Genomic DNA, 18,427 nt, shown 5'->3' with positions numbered 1-18,427 from the left:
GAAAAACACTGTGCGCCCTCACTTACGGACTAATATTGGAGAAGTAGAGCACTGGACTTCAGCCCTAGCAAACTAGCCAGCCAACCGACAAACACTGCCAGACTTCACAAAAAAATTGACAACTCTGCTCAGGCCTAGAAAAGAACCTCGTTCACAATCTGTTTCATTTCAAAAGACGTGCTGCCCAACAACATCGTGGGAACTGATGGGTACCATAGTAAAGATGAGAGAATGTGTTCAGACAGACTTCCTGCTGAAAGCGGGAGTTTGGAAAAGTCCAGGGTGACGCTTCATCCTCACACACAAACACACACACACACACACGTTTAAAGTTAAACAATAAGAAGACCCAGAGCAGAACTGACAGTTACACAAACTCAAACAATATAAATTGAAATAAAATAAAAGCTAATATTGCTATACTGATTGGAACATGCAAGTGAAATCATAAAAGAAGATCTTGTACAAAAGGCTTCTGCAGTCGTGTCTCTCATGCCACCATCCTGGAGGTCAACAGTCTTTTTATCATCTGTAATCTGCAGCTGCAATATGGGACTTCACAGTGTGAATGCATCCTATTCACTGCACAGTAACAGCCATTCAGAGCTGTCTGGGCCATTATCATAAAACTGTGGCATGAATGCCATCCTGTCAGTGCGAAATAAAGAAGACAAAACATGCTGGAAACCTATTGTAGAGAGATACAAACTAAATTCACACTGTCTTTACAATTAAGCTTCAGGCAGTTATTAGTCCAACTCTGATGGGATGATGTTTGGTTGATACAGCACTACTTATTTGTAATTCAGGCATGTAACTGAAGCTAAACATTTGAAGGTAGTGATTAGGACTGGGTACCAAACCTCAATACTTCTGTTGTATTGAAACTGTCAAGCACCAAGAAGCTACCAAAAAAGTATTGTTTTAATAAGATTTCAAACCATAACCAGCCCTATTAGCTTCTATACTGAATTCGTGTCTAAAAGCTTCAAAAAGCAGATTTCACATTCTCACGGACTGACAGAGTGGAGAATCAGTCAAGCCAGAGGCAACACTTTGCTCTACTGCGTCTGACAATCAGCTCTTTGATAGTGAAGTAAAATGACAGCCACTGTAGGGCACATCACACACGCAGCCTATGGGAAGTGTCAAGCATAGACCTATTCACCTTTTTGTCTCACACACCATCACCAATCTCTCTATGTTGTAAGCTGTCTCTCCTGCAGCCAGTACACCCATTTGAATCAGCAGGGGATACACCGAAGTAAAGTACTGCTATTACTGGAACAAATACGTCTACTGGTAGCTGTCTTATTTCTGCTAGAACCATGAGTACTGACGGAGGCTGGAACATGTTGGAAGTACATGTGCCTGGGTGTGCTTCAGAGACGTTCTCGTGGTGGTTTGCTTTTATACTTTCTTTTATATACTGTTTGTCTAATGTTTTTTGTTTTGAACCCACCTTCCCAAAGGAACTTGGACTATCAAGACTTGCACCCTTCTGTGACCTACAGTAACCATAACACCAGTCTCGTTTACACGAATCTTTGCATCAGTATAATTCCCTTATAATGATTCTGCCACTGAGACTTTTAGTTCTGCCACACTTAATGCAACTGCTGCTACCTCTAGATTTATAATTCCAACACACACATAACACCCTGCTATATGTTACACATGTTGGGTATTTGTGTGATATGTTCTTGTACTGCATATATTGTATTTTCTGCTTCACTAATGGTTACGTCAGTTGGCGCTGATGGCAGTTAGTTTAGTGCAGAGCGAGATATGCTTACTACTACTGACCAAGATATTGCCGCGCATATTCGTCGTCCCCAGAAGCCGGGTCATAATATTTTTTTTTTAACCACCTGCTCTTCCCACTAGCGCCACAATCAGGCCAAATATTCCGCCTATAACATCAAAAGCAATAAACAATATAGCACTTCATCCTATACATGGGAATCATAAAAACTGCAAGCTGAGAATCTGAAAACACGCTTTGTTGAATTTAAAAGGAGCCTAAACCTGGTTTTACACTAAGCTCTCAATGTTTCTGAGTTTGATCAGCTTGATGTTCTTGACTGTTGAAGCCTACAATTCAAAAAAAATTATCAGATTTAAAAATAACAAAAAAGAAAATTATAGGTACTGCACATCTTTGGCAGCCTAGGACCGGAAGTACAAGCTTAAGCCATTTTAAAGTGAGAGACACGAGCTCAATAAAATAGTCTTACTTGCTTTATATTACTCTTCCACATTACACTGATTAGCACTCAAAAACTCAAGAGTGTGAACCAAATTTAATGACTAGTTGGGTTGGATTGCTTCATTACAATGACTTTGCTATGAGACCAGTATGCCGCCTGCGTGGATGGAAAATGTTTGACAGTTTATTTATATAATATTTATGTCTATTTTTGAACAACCAGTGTTTCTGGATTAGTACGTCTTACCTGGGATCGCCAACTTTTTAAAAAAAAAACAAGTAAAATCACTTATTCATCAGATGCATGGGCATCATCCAAATTTCAAATAACATGCCAGATGTTTTAAGTGTTAGTGTCACAGGCCAACTACTTTAAAGTTTCACTCCATGTAGCTTCACACATGCAGGACAGACGCAGAAACTGACATCCACCATCTGGGTCTGGCTAAAAGAGTGCACTTTTGAAAAGGCTGCATTGTTCCTTTACGTCATCTATTGACTGAAACTACTGCAGCTTTGTAGACATTGTCACAAAGCAGATCAGGACAACCTGGAATCTATGGATTCTGGCTTAAAATCAGTCTAAAGCTGTGTAAAATACTTGGGATTTAGCGGCTGCTCCAGTTCTAACTTCCTTATTTTCTAAGGTAAAATCACTACAGATAGATTATTTGAATTAAGATCAAGTGACACTTTATCAAAACGAGGCACACTACACCACAATGTTGAAAGTCATCACACTTGTGTCAAACACAAACCCTGTTAGTCACTGAACTCTGCTGCTGTGTTTTCAAATCTCCTCTCTGTCGGATTCTGTTCCAGCTCGACACATCAAATGACTTATTAGAGGCGACGTTTGGTGCAGAGGACAGGTGTTACTACTCCACTCCATGCTGTAAGACCTACCTCTACCTGTGGTGCCCCCTGCAGGCAGTCAAACATCCTACAGAACACCTGGAGGACAGGGAGGATCCAAAGAACATACAACAAATACATGAGCAGAGAAAACACACACCAAGAGTCTTTTCTTCACATATGAATGTTTATATGTTGTGCAATATATTCTTTCATGGTGACAAGGACAGTGTTTGACAGAATTTAAGTGAGCCTTACCTTCACGTCATATATCATTTGAAATCTGGCCTTACATCCCTCACATGCACACACACAGGGGGGTTACTATTGCAACCGAGCCTGAAGTGCTGGTGAATCAGTCTGGGCTGATCTAGATTTGCTGATAACACATATAAAGGACTCACACACTTGCAGTTCCACATCTTCACACACGTTGAGCAGAAACACACACTTGCACCTGCATGTCCAGACAAACACACACAGATGGCACAGTATACGCAACCACGGAGTAGCTAACAAAGCACACACACGAGCCACATTTCCGACACACTGAAACGCTGGTTCAGCTGAAATATATTGGCCTGACACGATGGGGAAGACACAGTTTGAGAACAGATTTACTGTAATATATTCACTGCATTTATTAACACTACACACACTGTCTGTGTGCAGACCATGACCTGTATTAGAATTAATTAGATTTAACACAAGAATGCATAATAAGGTTTTCCACCAGCAATCCATACTTTCATCAACCCTCCACCCTGGCAAAAGTGCAGGTTCAGGAGAAATTATGCATAGGCATGAAAACAGTCGAATGTACAAAAGTATAGATACACTCACTGAGCACTTGTACACCTGTACACTTGCTTATTCAGGCAATTATCAAATCAGCCAATCACGTGGCAGCAGTGCAAAGCATAACATCCTGCAGATACAGGTCAGGAGCTTCAGTTAATGTTCACATCAAACATCAAGAGGGGACAAAATGTGATCTCGGTGACTTTGACCGCGCCATGATTGGTGGTGCCGGACAGGCTGGTTTGAGTAGATGAGAGAGGTCAGAGGAGAATGGCCAGACTGGTTGGAGCTGACAGAACAGCTACAGTTACTCAGATAACCACTCTTTACAACTGTGGTGAGAAGAAAAGCATCTCAGGATGAACAATATGTCCGACCTTGAGGCAGATGAGCTACAACAGCAGAAGACCACGTTGAGTTCCACTCCTGTCAGCCAAGAACACAAATCTGAGGCTGCAGTGGATGCAGACTCACCAAAACTGGTCAGTTGAAGACTGGAAAAACGTAGCCTGGTCTGATGAATCTGGATTTCTGCTGAGGCAGCAGATGGTAGGGTCAGGGTATGGCATCAACATCATGAATCCATGGACCCAAATTGCCTTGTGTCAACAGTCCAGGCTGGTAGTGGTGTAATGGTGTTGGGGAATGTTGTCTTGGCAGACTGGGCCCCTTAATACCAATCAATCATCATTTGAATGCCACAGCCTGTCCAACAGCTCATCTCATTTTGATCCCATCCCATAAAGCCTATATACTGTACTGGAAGACTAACTCCAGTAAATAAGAGGATCGATTTACATCACCACATTGCAGAAGAAAAGCGGGAGGACAGATCGGTCCCTCAAAATTCTCCAGAGCCTATACTGTCTTTTTATAGGCCGTCAGAAGTAGAGTAGGCTAATTAGCATTCAGCCTTAATATAGACCAGCACAACACTCAGCTATGTTCTGCATTTTCTGCTGCATGCTGCTGGAATACCAGAAATTTCATACAACACAACAGAAAAGATAATCTCACCCTCAGTTTACAGTCTTCACCCTTGGTGCCTGTTAGTTCGAGAGCTGATATTAAGACTTGACTGATGAGTTTTAAAGCACCAAGCTGCATCAGTGACCTTTTGCCTCCACAGGAGCCTGATTAGAAACTCCTACTAGCTGCTCTTTAATCCACATAAAATGTAGATTAGAGGAGATTTACATGGATTACAGATGGATTTTCACCATTAGGGCTCATACACAACCTGCCTGAGCTGTTTAGGCTGTTACATACTACTAATCATAAAAATCTTTTGATCGTTCACCGGGATATTTTAAAAACTAAAGGACAGGTAGTGACGAAATTTGGTTTGAAACCTTGGTCCCAGCCTGACCTTTCCTCTAATGCTAACATCAGGTCAAAATTGCAACACAAAAAAATGAAAAATTCTTCAGCACATTCATGCTCTCAGTGGTGTACAGTTTTATGATTACAAGCATTTTGGGCTGTTTTTGTTTGGTTTTCACTCCCTTTATTTAAAAACTCGGAAATGCCATCACTTTTCATGTTGGTGGTGCTATGGAAGTCGTTGAACTATGTATTTTTTAAAAGTAAAAATAATTTGTATTTCAGCACACCACAAACATCTGTATATGAATGCAGAGAGGTGAGGGTCAGTGGTTCAGGGATATAAGCACCATGGTGGTGAGACATTCTGAGCCTGGATCCATAGTGTAAGAACCTACACAAAAATATCGAAAATGCTTTTAATGATGAAAACAGGAAGTAATGTTTCCATTGAGTCAGTAAGTACAGTTAGCTTGGCCCTGATATTTTTTCTAATCCATATTTCTTTACATTTAAGTAAATCTGCACTATGGAAACTGATTCGGTATTATCTTTTATCACCTCTTGTGTCCCAATGTAACCAATGAAACAACCATCCCTGAATTTCAATTTTGAGTATTTTGAGTATATGATAAACAACTGTATGCAGTCCAACAAGCACTTTATTTGTGAAAAACATTTTTTTAACCCTTCAATTTAAATGTTATTTGTACACACTTTTTTTTTTTTTTTTTTTTTTTTTTTTAAGATTGTACACACTTTAGCGGTGTGTACAATTCTTTCAAACAAACACACACACACAAACACACACACACACACAAACACACACAAACACACACACAAACACACACACACACACACACAGACACAGACTAGCTGAAAGAAACAGCTAAAATTTTGAATTAGTGAATTGAAGGAAGGAAGGGTGAAAGGGAGGAGTAAACAACATGTCAGTCTGGAGGAGGCACACAGTAACATGACTGACCTACATTATTCCAATGGACCAGTGGGAGAGAAGAGCGAATGAAGAACTGCAATGCTTTATCATCTTACAAACTGCAGATTCACTTATATCCATATATTCATTCATCCATGCTATAAACAAGAAACCAAACATTATAGGTCCTTTAAGCTGCTGTTAGCTAAATGCTGCTCTGCACAGTTACTGCTGATGACATTTTATACTGTCTTGTTTCAGCTTGATTACATTTTTCCACAGCTAGTAAAAACTTAATGCCTATAATATCACTGGATTTGACAGTAGATGGTTCTGGCAAGTCTCTGTCCTCTCATGCCAGTTCAGAAGACTAGAAGTGAACTGAATTGAAGAGGAAAAATAGTAAGTTAAGAGGAGGAGGGGAGAAGATCTTTTGAAAATCTTTTTTTTTTTCTTTTATAAAATGAATTAGGTCTGACTATTGTAACAGTTTGCATTGATCAATGTTTTTATATGAACAATGAATGACTGTAAATGACTATGTGTAACGTGAAAGGTGTTGCTCTTACTGTTGAGACAACACAGAATTATCCCCAACTCTGCAGAGCTTTTCAATGCCTTTCAGCTCGGCTTTGGTCCCCTTGGCTCACAATTTTATTTTTTTGGCTCAGTCTCTCAGGCTCTCTCATCCTTTTGTTTTTGGCCTCAGCAGGATGCTGTTTTCAATGAAACAGTTCTGATGAAGCCACTGTCCACAACCTGCTCAGCACCAAGCAGCAGACAGACCAGCTGATGAAAATAGTGGATCATTTAACAGCTAAAGAGCCAGTGACTCTTCTCAAGAGTTAGTGGAGACCAAGCTAGAGCTAAAGGGAGACATTCATCAGATAGACGCAAACAGAAATTAATCTTACTGTTACTCTGTGTCGACTGGATTTGTAACTTGGCAACTTTCCTAAAACGTTCATCATATCAACTTTATAAGGTGATATGTAAATGTTGTGTTGTCAGGTTTTTCTGTTGTGCACAGGTGGCTAAAAAGTCACTAATGTATCTTCAATGCAGCACTTCCAGCAATTCTAACTGTGGCCACAATGTCAAAATCTCTACGCAGCCCAGCATTGTTGTCCCGGGGAATAATCATCCCCTGAAATAATTAATGATTTAAGCAAAATTCATAGCAATCTGTCTATTAGATTAAACGATATTTTGTATCTAAGATGTGCTATAGTAAAGGCCATGTGATAAAAGTAAACGGTCTTCATCCTCTGGGGACCATGAACATCCAATGCATTTATAATGGCAATCCAGCCTGTGTGCAAAGTTGACATTTTGACCTGAGAAAGGTCAGGGTTTTGAAAATCATTGGGATTCATCCTCTGGGGAACGTGAACATCTGCACTAAATGTCATGACATCTGGCCAGTAGTTGATGAGATACAGAATCTCGCTGTGGATCAGACGCGAGCGACGGGCATTGTGCCTACACCAATGTCTGTGTGTAGGCATAATCTAAAACTGCAGTTTAAACGGGGAAAAGGACCTACTTTGACATTACAACAGTTTGAGGAAGCCGGCCTCTTCTTACATAAGGTCTGGTGGGAGACTACTGCAATGTGAGCTGGAATAATCCTGACCTAATTTCACTGTTACTCTCCTCCAGCAAGGTCAAGAATGTGTTTGAGAGATGTACAAATACACAGAACTGAACACACACACAGCAGAAGTGGTGTATAGTCTGGCCTGTCTTACTCCTTCCCTTCACCTCTCTCTGCACACACACAAACACACACATAAACTTGTACTTCTATCTTTGTGAGGACACTCACTGACATAATTCATTCCCTAGGTTCTCACCCTAACCTTAACCATCACAACTAAATGCCTAACCCCAACCCTCACCCTGACCTAAACCTGATGCTAACCTGAACCCTAAAACCGAGTCTGAACCCTCAAACCGCCCTTTGAAGGTGTGAAGACCGGCCAAAATTTCCTCACTTTCCCAGAATGTCTTCACTCCATAAGGTATATACACACACGCACGCACACACGCATACACACACACGCAGACACACACACACACACACACAGTGCAGTCTGGCTTGTGTCCCATTTCCCCCGCTGTCTGGCCAAAGGAATGCTCCGTTTCCTGTGTGTTGTGATCAGTGCACATTGACTGCTTTCCCGCGGGCCTTCTAACAGATCCAAGCCGCTTGATAAGGAAATAGTCTTCTCTGGTACTAGATACAGCAGCTACTGAAACCACTACACTGTTTTCCATTCAAATCTGCATTCCAGTTTTAAGTCATTCTCACACAATGCCTGTTTTGCTGTGGACATTTTTCATGCGTGCTTTTCCCAGAACTCCAGTAAATGAGAGCTTTGGTGACATACAGTCTAAATGCATGATGTGACACAATGTTGTACAGCTGAATAAAAGTGGAACAGTGATAACTCAGCCTCATAATGTATTACAGCTGACATGAAGAAAACTGAAGTGAATTTGATGCTAATTAAAGCTAAAGGGTCGACTCATTTCGTGACAGTGAGGAAGTCATTCAGACTGTCACTTACTTACAGTTAGACAGATTTTCTTTATTCCAGTACCAACCAAGAGCTCTTTCACATCGCCAGCAACTAAAATATGTCTCATGGGAGCTGAAGTTGTAGTTAAAAATAGAACAGTTGTGTTATGTCTGTAAAAATAGCAAGGGGTCAGATTTTATTAGAAAGTACAGTAGCAAGTATGGTAGACGAAACAAAGCCTCAATGCAGAAATAGACTGACAAAAGACAGAGAAGAAGTGGCCAAGGGCAGGACTTAAACTCTCTGTTAGCTGTGCTAGCTAAGGGTTTCATAGAAGCTGACTTTTTGGTTGATCAGCTATAAGAAAACACCTTTAGAATTTGCCTGGCCAGGCTACTGAACATCAAGACAGAGCAGTATGATTTTGAAGCCAGGAGCTTGAGGAGCAACTTAACAGCATGTTTTAGTTGGACCACTTCTCCTTCACATATTCAAAAAATGGATTCAACTCCAAATCGAATTCACTCACACGTAACTGCAACCCAACTACTGCTCTCGCTCTCTCATTTTTCAAATTACATGACAATAAATGTATGTAACCATGGTTCTACATATTCGGTGTGTAATACCTGGATTTCCACTGTTAGGGGCAGTCAGAAAGTCTCCACACTGCAAAGAGTTGATCTCCAAGATCAGAGTGAACGTGACGTCGCCATGTACTTTCTACACACTGGAGTACTGGCCAGACATTGTCCAAAAAGTCACACATGCATTTCTGTTTCTACTTCTGTACCTTGGGTGTCTGCATACACAGACGTACAGTCAGTGCAGTCATAAACTTTCGGCTGCCCATGACTTTCACCACCACAGGTATGTCACGCGGACCTTCGTGTCCGCACAGATGCAGAAAGTAGAATTTGGCCTTTAGACACCGTCACTGATTTCTCAAGAGGATAAACTATTTGTCTTAATTTTCTCTGAAAAAATGCAAAGAACTGATGTTGCAGTGAAAAAAATGGAAGCTGGGACCTAATATTGTTACAATACCAAAATTATGACTTTGACACGATACCTGAAATATCTTATCTACAAATATCTTAATACCAATACGGAAATGATACCACAAGCCTGTTCTAATTGTATATTTTTGAATCTAATTTGACTACATAGAAAACTAGAAATGCGTTAAGTAGAGCTCAGACCTCCGCCAAGGAGGTGTAATGAGTCATTTGTGTTCAGTCTACTTTAGTGCAGTACTGTAGTGTGCAGGCTAATAACCCTTTGTTTAAGCTTCATCACCATGAAGTGCCAAACCTACAGTTATTGTCGTTTATTTTTATTATTTTCATGCTCAATAAAACTGTAGTTTATGGGCTGTTAAGTGTTTTCTTATTTGTTTGTTTTTTCAAACATGTAGGTGTGTTTTTCAATGAATTAGTGCATTTATAACATAATTAGATCAAGGTCATAGTTTTATTAAAGCTTTTACATGATATGCAGGAATCTTTTGTCCCCTATACTTGAGTTTATGTGATTTCTTTGATAGTTTACTTTATATTTGCAACCAAATATCACTTATTAAACGGCATTTAATAAGACTCCTTGACGGAGGACTACACTCTGCTGAGCAAATTTTCTAGTAATAGAAATAATTACAGGCAAAACTGTACATGCCATTATTACCATTACCAGTACTGATCATTTATAACTGGTGTTGTTGTTAATATGCATACTTGTTAATGTTACCACTGTGAACGTTACGTTTGGATATAGAGATGTTTGCCACATTGGTAAGATAGCTCATAAGATAAAGCAAAACTAAACTGTCACTCTTCTTTATTTTTAAAAACATCTTTTACAGACAGGCCTTGTTGTGTCCGTGGGCTTGCCCTGACTGTGGCTATGTTAGCGTAATGATGCCATATTTCGCTTTGTGCGTCTGCTTTGTCGACAAGCCGTGGACGGTCGGCAAGAGAACTTGCATTTGCAGCTGTGCCTCTCATTTTGTTGTCATCATGGTGAGTGGAAGCAGAGCACTGCACACACACACTGCCCCGCTGCTGCACATCGATGCACCTCAGGAAATACGTTTCCACAAGACAGTATTGTACAGTTTTTTTTACAGCTATATATGCTGTAACATTTGGCTTGAAATTGGTTCGAGAACATTGGCACAGGACTGGCGATTAATCCAAAATACTGGTCTTGGTGTTGTAAAACCCATCCAGGTAAACCCAAGTAATGGCTGTATTGCCATTACTAGCTGAAAAACAATTGCTTGACCTCTGCCTCACCACCACCTATTTCCAATTCGATGAAGGATTCTGCAGACAGAAGCACGGCCATGCCAAGGGCTCACCGGTGTCACCAGTAGTGGCTAATCTCTTCATGGAAAAGGTAGAGAGCAGAGCCCTGACCTCTTTTCCAGGAGCTGCCACCAGCCACAGGTTTAGGTATGTGGACGACACCTGGGTCAAAATCAAAACCCATGAAGCCACCTACAATGCAGTTCTAAGTTCACTGCCCAGACGGCTGAACACCCAACCACACCGGGACTCATGTGACCTCAACAACTCAAATGATGGCAGGGTGGGTCATCAAATCACTTGTCACCCTAACGACCCTCAAGGTGTTAGCACCTATCCACACCTTGACAGGTATGATCCTAACGACTCACATGTTGACCGGGAGGTTAAATGACTCGTGACCTCAACGACTCACAAGTGCTGCTGATCTCACCAGAGGGTAAATACCTGGAAGTCCCCACTCGTCAGTTAGAACTGAAGAGGCCTTTTGGATGAGACGTGAAACGTCTTCAAGAACTTCATGCAAGTCCAGTTGCCTTCGCATAGCACCTACAGAATACCATGACCTGGATGACTGAGAATCTTCACAGACAGTAGCTGAAAAACAGTACAAATTCCACTTAACTGTGTAGTTCCATTCAGTTCAGTCCTGGAATGTCTGGAAACATCACTTCAAGCATCATATAGTTACGCAAGAAACTAGAAATATATCAAAATATCAACTGGGTATGATTCTGACTGTGTGTGTTTGGAAATTGATGCTGAGGAAAATGTTTGCCAGCACGCTGACTCAGTGTATTTTCTTTCTGACTTACATTTTCAGTGTAAGTCATCATTCTATCAGCACGGACACATATGCCCTCTTTTTATGTCTTCCTCTCTCTCAGTGTCCATTGTTATGCACATACAGGACACACACACACACACACACACACACACACACACACACACACACACACACACACACACACACACACACACACACACACACACACACACACACACACACGCATCCCAATGAATGTACCATCTGAAGCTGATGTGCAGTGCTCTTATGGAGCAGTCAGCAAAAAATCTCTGTGTTAAAAGCTTCACTCAGCAGAAACTCTACTGATGTCGTCTCCACTGCCCTACTGCTCACAGTGGCTCAGAAAGGAGCTTTTGGCCATGCAGGTCCCGTAACCAGGGTCTCACCAAGTCCACACACAGTATGCAATATGGATAAAATCATCTATCACAGTATTTGTAATTTCATATTGCAATATCAATATGTGCCATGATATAGTCAATCCTAAGGAAATCAACTGACAAATGTACTATGTTGAGATAAAAAACAAACAAACAGGAATGTCAGTTCTCAGCAATTAAATAGCTGACAAATCCGATATATCACCTGGCAAAAAAGTCCTATAAAAATCCAATACTGACAATAAAACAGTCCAGCTCATTGATTATAACACAGCCCACAATGACCTAATACAACCAGAGCTATTAAAGGGAGAACTACCTTGATATTAACAGGACTGTAAAATCATCTCACAGTCAGAGGTGTAGTGCTATTGGTTTAGGTACTGGAGCGCACCTATGGTTAAGCCGTGGCTCTTTTCAAAGGTTATGTCACCACTGTTCCTACAATGGCAGTTATACATACATTAGTCAACTGTAACCGACCACCGTATGAACAAACATCGAGCTAAGTTGTATCAGACGATACCATGGATGCAGTAGGTTGTAATTAGTGTTGCATGAAGCCACGTAGGCGAATGAATACAAGTAGTTTGTATTTTGAATGATTTCATTTACTTATTAGTGCCAAGCAATTGAAGCCGCGTTGGAAACATTGATTCTGAGGAAAAGCTGCAGTGCAGCCATCTTTAGTCTATCTGCTTCGCCTATCAAAGCCATGTATGGGTTATACCTCAAAAACATATTTCATGTTCTCTTGCAGATGGCATGAATTCATTAAGCACATGGACGTGTTTGCCAAATGTTCAGCCAGGGCTTGCCAACATGAGCTGCACAGATGAGTTCTACTGATGCAGAAAATAATTCAGAAGCCAGTGTCCCTTCTCCCAACACTGTTAGTGTGCTACATCACATCTACAGCCTGGGCAATCTGACCTAGGCTGGGTCCATTTTAGGCTTAACTGGAGTGGTCTACAAAGACCTGACCAGTATCCATTTTCATCAGATGTCTCAGTGTGGGAAATCAGGCCTAAATTCTACTGAGGTTCTACTGGTTCTACTGAGGCTCAGGTGTGTCAACCATGTTAACCAGGGAAATCCTGCTGTTTCCTCCAATAATTACAGTATCTGGCAGCACGCACATGTTCAGACAACCATGCATTCAGCGAGGCATGGAAATACAGAACATATACAAAGCTTATTTAAAGATTAACTGGATTAAAACTTTTTTGCCCGAGTTTCATCATCACACATTTTTAGTAATATCCTGGCAAATATACATGATTAACAATGTAGACAAATGAGTGGTTTCCTTTGGAGGATGTAGGTCATGGTTCTGTTGAACTGTGTTACATTATACAGAGAGGTGTATTTAGCCTCCCCTCATTGAAACAAATGGGGTGGACAAAATAAGAAAAACACCTGTTAGGACAACACAGCACAATGCAACAGCAGCACAACAACTGCAGCCTGCAAAATGATCATACAGTTGAATTAATGCCTCTCTAAAACAGTTTGAACACAAACTGAACATTAAAACCTTCCAGAAGGAGGATTTACTGCAGGACTGTTGGATTAGACCGCATTAGTTTCAGCTAGGTGTTCCTAATCAACTGGAGACTAAGTGTATATAACTGCTTGTGCATGCATGAACCTTGATGTTGTTATCAAATTGCCCGTGTGCTACACTGAACTTGGCAAGTGTAAGCCATAAAAAAATACCTGTAGCTTACACCATCATGTAATTTTCTATACATTGTGTTTTTCCTTGTCTTGAATCCTATTGAGAAAAACTTCCAAATACCATTATAATTATCTGTTATTAATTATATATTCTTTTAGTTTGGAATTCTATTTTATAATTAATAGCTATTTATCAATTACTAATTTGTAGAATTACTTTTATTTCACAGATCATAGTGTCATAAAACACTAATGTCATTCACTTAAAAAGAGAACTTGTCTTCCTTGCTAAAAGTTGTATGGAACCTCACAGGTAACTGCAAAGTCCTACTCTGAGAGAAGCAGAGCTTCTGTCCCAGTCAGACTCAGTGTGACTCCAGTCAGAGGTTCTGACACAGCGTACAGGCAACACACACACACACACACACACACACACACACACACACACACAGAGCTCATGATGAACAGATTGTCAAATCATGAAAAAAGTAAGATAGAGGAAGAAAAGGATTCTCAGTACATGGCTGTAATTTAGACACACACACGCACACTCAGAGGTGTTTTGCAACTATTTCTCAAATTGCCCTTCCTCCTAAACAAGAGTTGCTTTGCAGAAGGTGGCGATGCAGGAACAGATCCGTCTGAACTAACAGGATAAAGAGGACCCCCAGTGTTAGTGCTGGGCAAACACAGGCTGTATCAACCATTTCTTTACGGGGGAATTGATTAGACTCCTCAAAGCGATGCATATATATGCTACACCTACTCCACCATTCTATCACTGGCTGAGTACTAAGTTACCCAACAGGTTTTGTGATTTCAGTCTGACGAGGCATAAGTTGAGATCTGCTGGACCCACACCAGTGGCTCCCAGAACCAATAAGCCAATCACATTCCAGTCTTTAATAAGTAATGTCTGACACCACGTCTGACTGAGCTCTAAAAGTTACAAGCTAAAACATACACATATCATGAGTTAGCAAAAAACCCAAGATAATCTAGTTAAGGCTAGAGGAAGATTTTGCTTAACAAAGGTGGTTGTTTTTGTAAATTAATGTAAAACATTATTAGCAGTATTGTATTATCTTGTAAATAATACTGTAATATTAAAGGATCATTTCAGTTTATTACAACTTTGGTCTTATTTATGTTTATGTGATGTTATATGATCAGACAGGTTGTTAACAAGCCAAGAGATTATTGAAAGCTCTTTTTTTCTGAGGTAAAACGTAACCCAAATAGGTTTTGGCTAACCTGGGGCTTTGCACCGATCACATGAAAAGACCAATACCAACAATGTCCTAGTCCATCTCTCAGTACTTTCTGACATCTCTACCCCGTGTTTGTCTCTCAGCCCCAAGCCCACTGGTTCCTACATCTCACAAATATAGAGTTTCAGCTTAATTTCCTTAAACAGCAGATCAATGTAGCATCAACAAACGTTACTCAAAAAGGAGGAAAAAGTGCATTTGGTGGGGACTATTTTCAGCGACGGATTAATCCACAGTCGATGCTCTAGTGAGTATCTGGGGCAGCAGTATGATGTGTATGGGACTGAGTCAAAATAAACGACAGTGTGTGTTCACGGTGATGAAGGAACATGTCAGCCAGTGCCACAGTGTGGTCCACTGATGTTCTTTTTATAGGGTTTGGAAACAATGGTATCTCTATGGCTCAGAGGAAAATATATCAGGCTTTGGAGACGCACAATACCTGTTAGTGGATACATTAATTGTTGGTTTGGGTCTGCACATTGATTTTTAGACAATAAGAAAAATATAGAATAACACCAATTTAATGGGAGCACTACAAATGATAGAAATTATGGACAAATTGGATGGAAAAAAAATCAATAATGTAACGATCTGGGTGAAAATTCATTTCTGGAGTGCATCGTTTCTAATGACTTGGAGGGACTCCCATTTCCATCTCATCTCCATGATACTACTCATGTTCTGTTAATGGAAGCATCTCCAGAGCTGAACAACTGTGCACGCACACACACACAAACATGACTGCAGCTTGGGTGGTCAGTCATGTATACATACACTCTCTCTCTCTCGCTATGGGAGCTGTGAGTTTAATCTGCCCAGCTGCCATCCTGTGAATTGGTTGTGAACCGAGAGGCCAAGCAATTTACTCCTCACAAAGGCCATGCGTGTGTGTGTGTGTGTGTGTGTGTGTGTGTGTGTGTGTGTGTGTGTGTGTGTGTGTGTGTGTGTGTGTGTCAGTATGATTGAATTGAGGCGGGGTGGGACAGGAGGAAAAGATGGAATATGTGTGGGATAAAGAGTGCTGCAGTAGAAAGATGTGGAAGGCTGGATAGATGATGGGGATACAGAGGGAGACAGGGCTGTAGGGATGAGAGCAAATGAGAGAGGGATGCCGGTAAATTGAGGGAGGGGAAATGAGAAGAAGGAAGTGAAGGCACTATTTACAGGGGGTGAAGAGAGATGGACAGATTGGTTTTGGCAGCGAGATAAAGATGGAGGGGATGGGGAGGTGTTAAGCTCTTGTCTGATGTTACACTCCTCTCCGAGAGGAGAACACACACTGTTAGATAACTAAGCTCTGTGACTAACTTGGCCTATGACCACTGCTTAAAAACTTGCCCTTAAATTAGTATGTGCATTCTGATTGTAATGTCAAACATAATAATACCAGACAACACCCACACGTTCAGGCCAGATATTTCGCTCTTTCATCTTTAGTCTACAGCACTTCACCTTTTGTAATTGGACAAGTAACAGTGACGTCTCCATTGGTATCTTTGAACACAAGAGGGACATTTCTTCTACTCCTACAGGCAGCTCAGCTACTTTAACACCTCTCTCAGTGATTTTTGGTTTGTGACCCAAATTTGTACACGTGACCCTTTATCACAGGGTGTGGCCTTATGGGTGGGGCAGGGTGTGGATGTACAGGAAGTTGCGAGCTTTTTAACAAACATTTGATTTGTCTTCTTTTCTTGAGCATGGATACATGCTAGTCGATGAGAATTCTACAGATCTCACGGCATCTTGAGTTAATTTAACTCTGGTTTGAGTATAATGTGACCTGACTGTGACATCAAAACTGTTAGCTGAATAACTCCGCATTTCTCCACGAAATAAAACCTCCCATTCTTTTGAATGATTTTGGTAAAAGAGTGAAAAAAAAGGTGAATTCTGAGTATAAATGTTATATTTTGATGCCGTTTTTCCATCTTTTCTTTGCCTGACATGGTTTAACACAATCATCTGCCGTGTCTCACATGCTAACCCAGTGTTTAGAACAATCCATTTGCTTGCAGTTCTTTAAACTTTCTTATTTTATTGGCTGATGTTGACTATTCTCACTTAAGTTAAGAAAGCTAACCACCCCTGAATTCACCTTATTACATACAGTGAATCATGGGTAAACTCAAAAAAGAGTAATATTAACACCGTGTGTTGTGGACCCATATAGACACTTCGTTGATATGAACCCTGAGAAAGTTATGCTATGTTTTTTGACTGTTATAGGACCTTTAGGGGCCTAAAGAGGTGAACGTATCGCATATTTCTCAAGAAAAATGCAAAGTCAGAAAACAAACTTGATTTTGCGACCTCTCAGATTTGTCTTTGGACCCTTTAGAAGGTCTCTACGTCCAGGCTGGGAACACTGGTTTCGTCTATGTCACAAAACACAATCTCCCGCAGTTCCAATGGACAAAATCGGTTGACTTGTTTTGTCCAACACACATGACAAAAACATTCAGTTTTTAATGTTATAAAGGAGATAAGCAGCAAATCCTCACATTTGAGAAGCTTGTGTTGTTTTTGCTTCCACTTGTTCTTACTCTGTAAACCTCTGCACTGAAGAAACACAATTTCCTCCCCCTGTATACTGAATAATGTATATAGAAAGAATTCTACCTTGTACCCTAAAGGGTTGTTATTTTAGCCGTATTTTAACCCATTTCAACAATGAACGTGTTATCGAAATTGCTGCTGATCAACCTTCTGTCGATCAGGTAATTGATGCATCATTTCAGCTCTAATTTGATTACAGGAATTTACTATCATATGCATTAAATACCAACAGAACACTTCTATATGATGAAAAACTTGTGTCCTGGCCTCTCTCCAATCACATGAACTCAGTATACACGATACACTACATGATGTTCCAAGAAAAGGTGCAAGATTTAAAGAGGTCTCCTGCAGGAGGGATCCTACCAATGAGCAAAGGAAACAGGAAAACAACAACACAAACCCATCTTCATGGGCACTTGTGTGATCAATCTAAATGAGAGGTAGTTTCAGAATTACAATAAATCAGGTTAAGGGCTTGTCACAGACCAGCAGTGTACACTCTTAAAAAGGATGTGTTAAATTAAAGGTAAACTGCATTCAATTTTTACACAACAGCGGGTGTGTTTTGGGACGATGCTTGTGGTCATTTTTTACATAACCACTGTATTAATGGTATGAACACAGGAACTGTGTCAGGAAGGCTGACACAAAGATGTGTAAACACAGTACATTATGTGCTGTCCTTTCCTACACAGTGTTAAAAACTAAAACTCAAAACAATGGCGACCCACTGTTTTCTTATTTATCACAAAATTAGTTCAAGATAT

General features: G+C 40.5%; 1 protein-coding gene across 4 annotated transcripts in view; it reads right to left on the bottom strand.

Annotated features, from left to right (window-relative positions):
- Positions 1–18,427, bottom strand: part of bcar1 (BCAR1 scaffold protein, Cas family member) — a 93,898-nt gene that overhangs the window by 57,849 nt on the left and 17,622 nt on the right. For 3 of the 4 annotated variants that reach the window (XM_040132684.1, XM_040132683.1, XM_040132688.1), the window contains one exon: positions 3,116–3,163. The exons of the other annotated variant lie outside the window; for it this stretch is intronic. In XM_040132684.1, the coding sequence (XP_039988618.1) occupies positions 3,116–3,163 (48 nt within the window). The remainder of the gene's footprint in view (positions 1–3,115; positions 3,164–18,427) is intronic. 4 annotated transcript variants of the gene reach the window in all.

This window comes from Xiphias gladius, chromosome 8, assembly GCF_016859285.1.
Source record: "Xiphias gladius isolate SHS-SW01 ecotype Sanya breed wild chromosome 8, ASM1685928v1, whole genome shotgun sequence".
Lineage (NCBI taxonomy): Eukaryota > Metazoa > Chordata > Actinopteri > Istiophoriformes > Xiphiidae > Xiphias > Xiphias gladius.
Note: the sequence above shows the minus strand (reverse complement) of the source record. Positions and strands in the feature narration are given on the sequence as shown.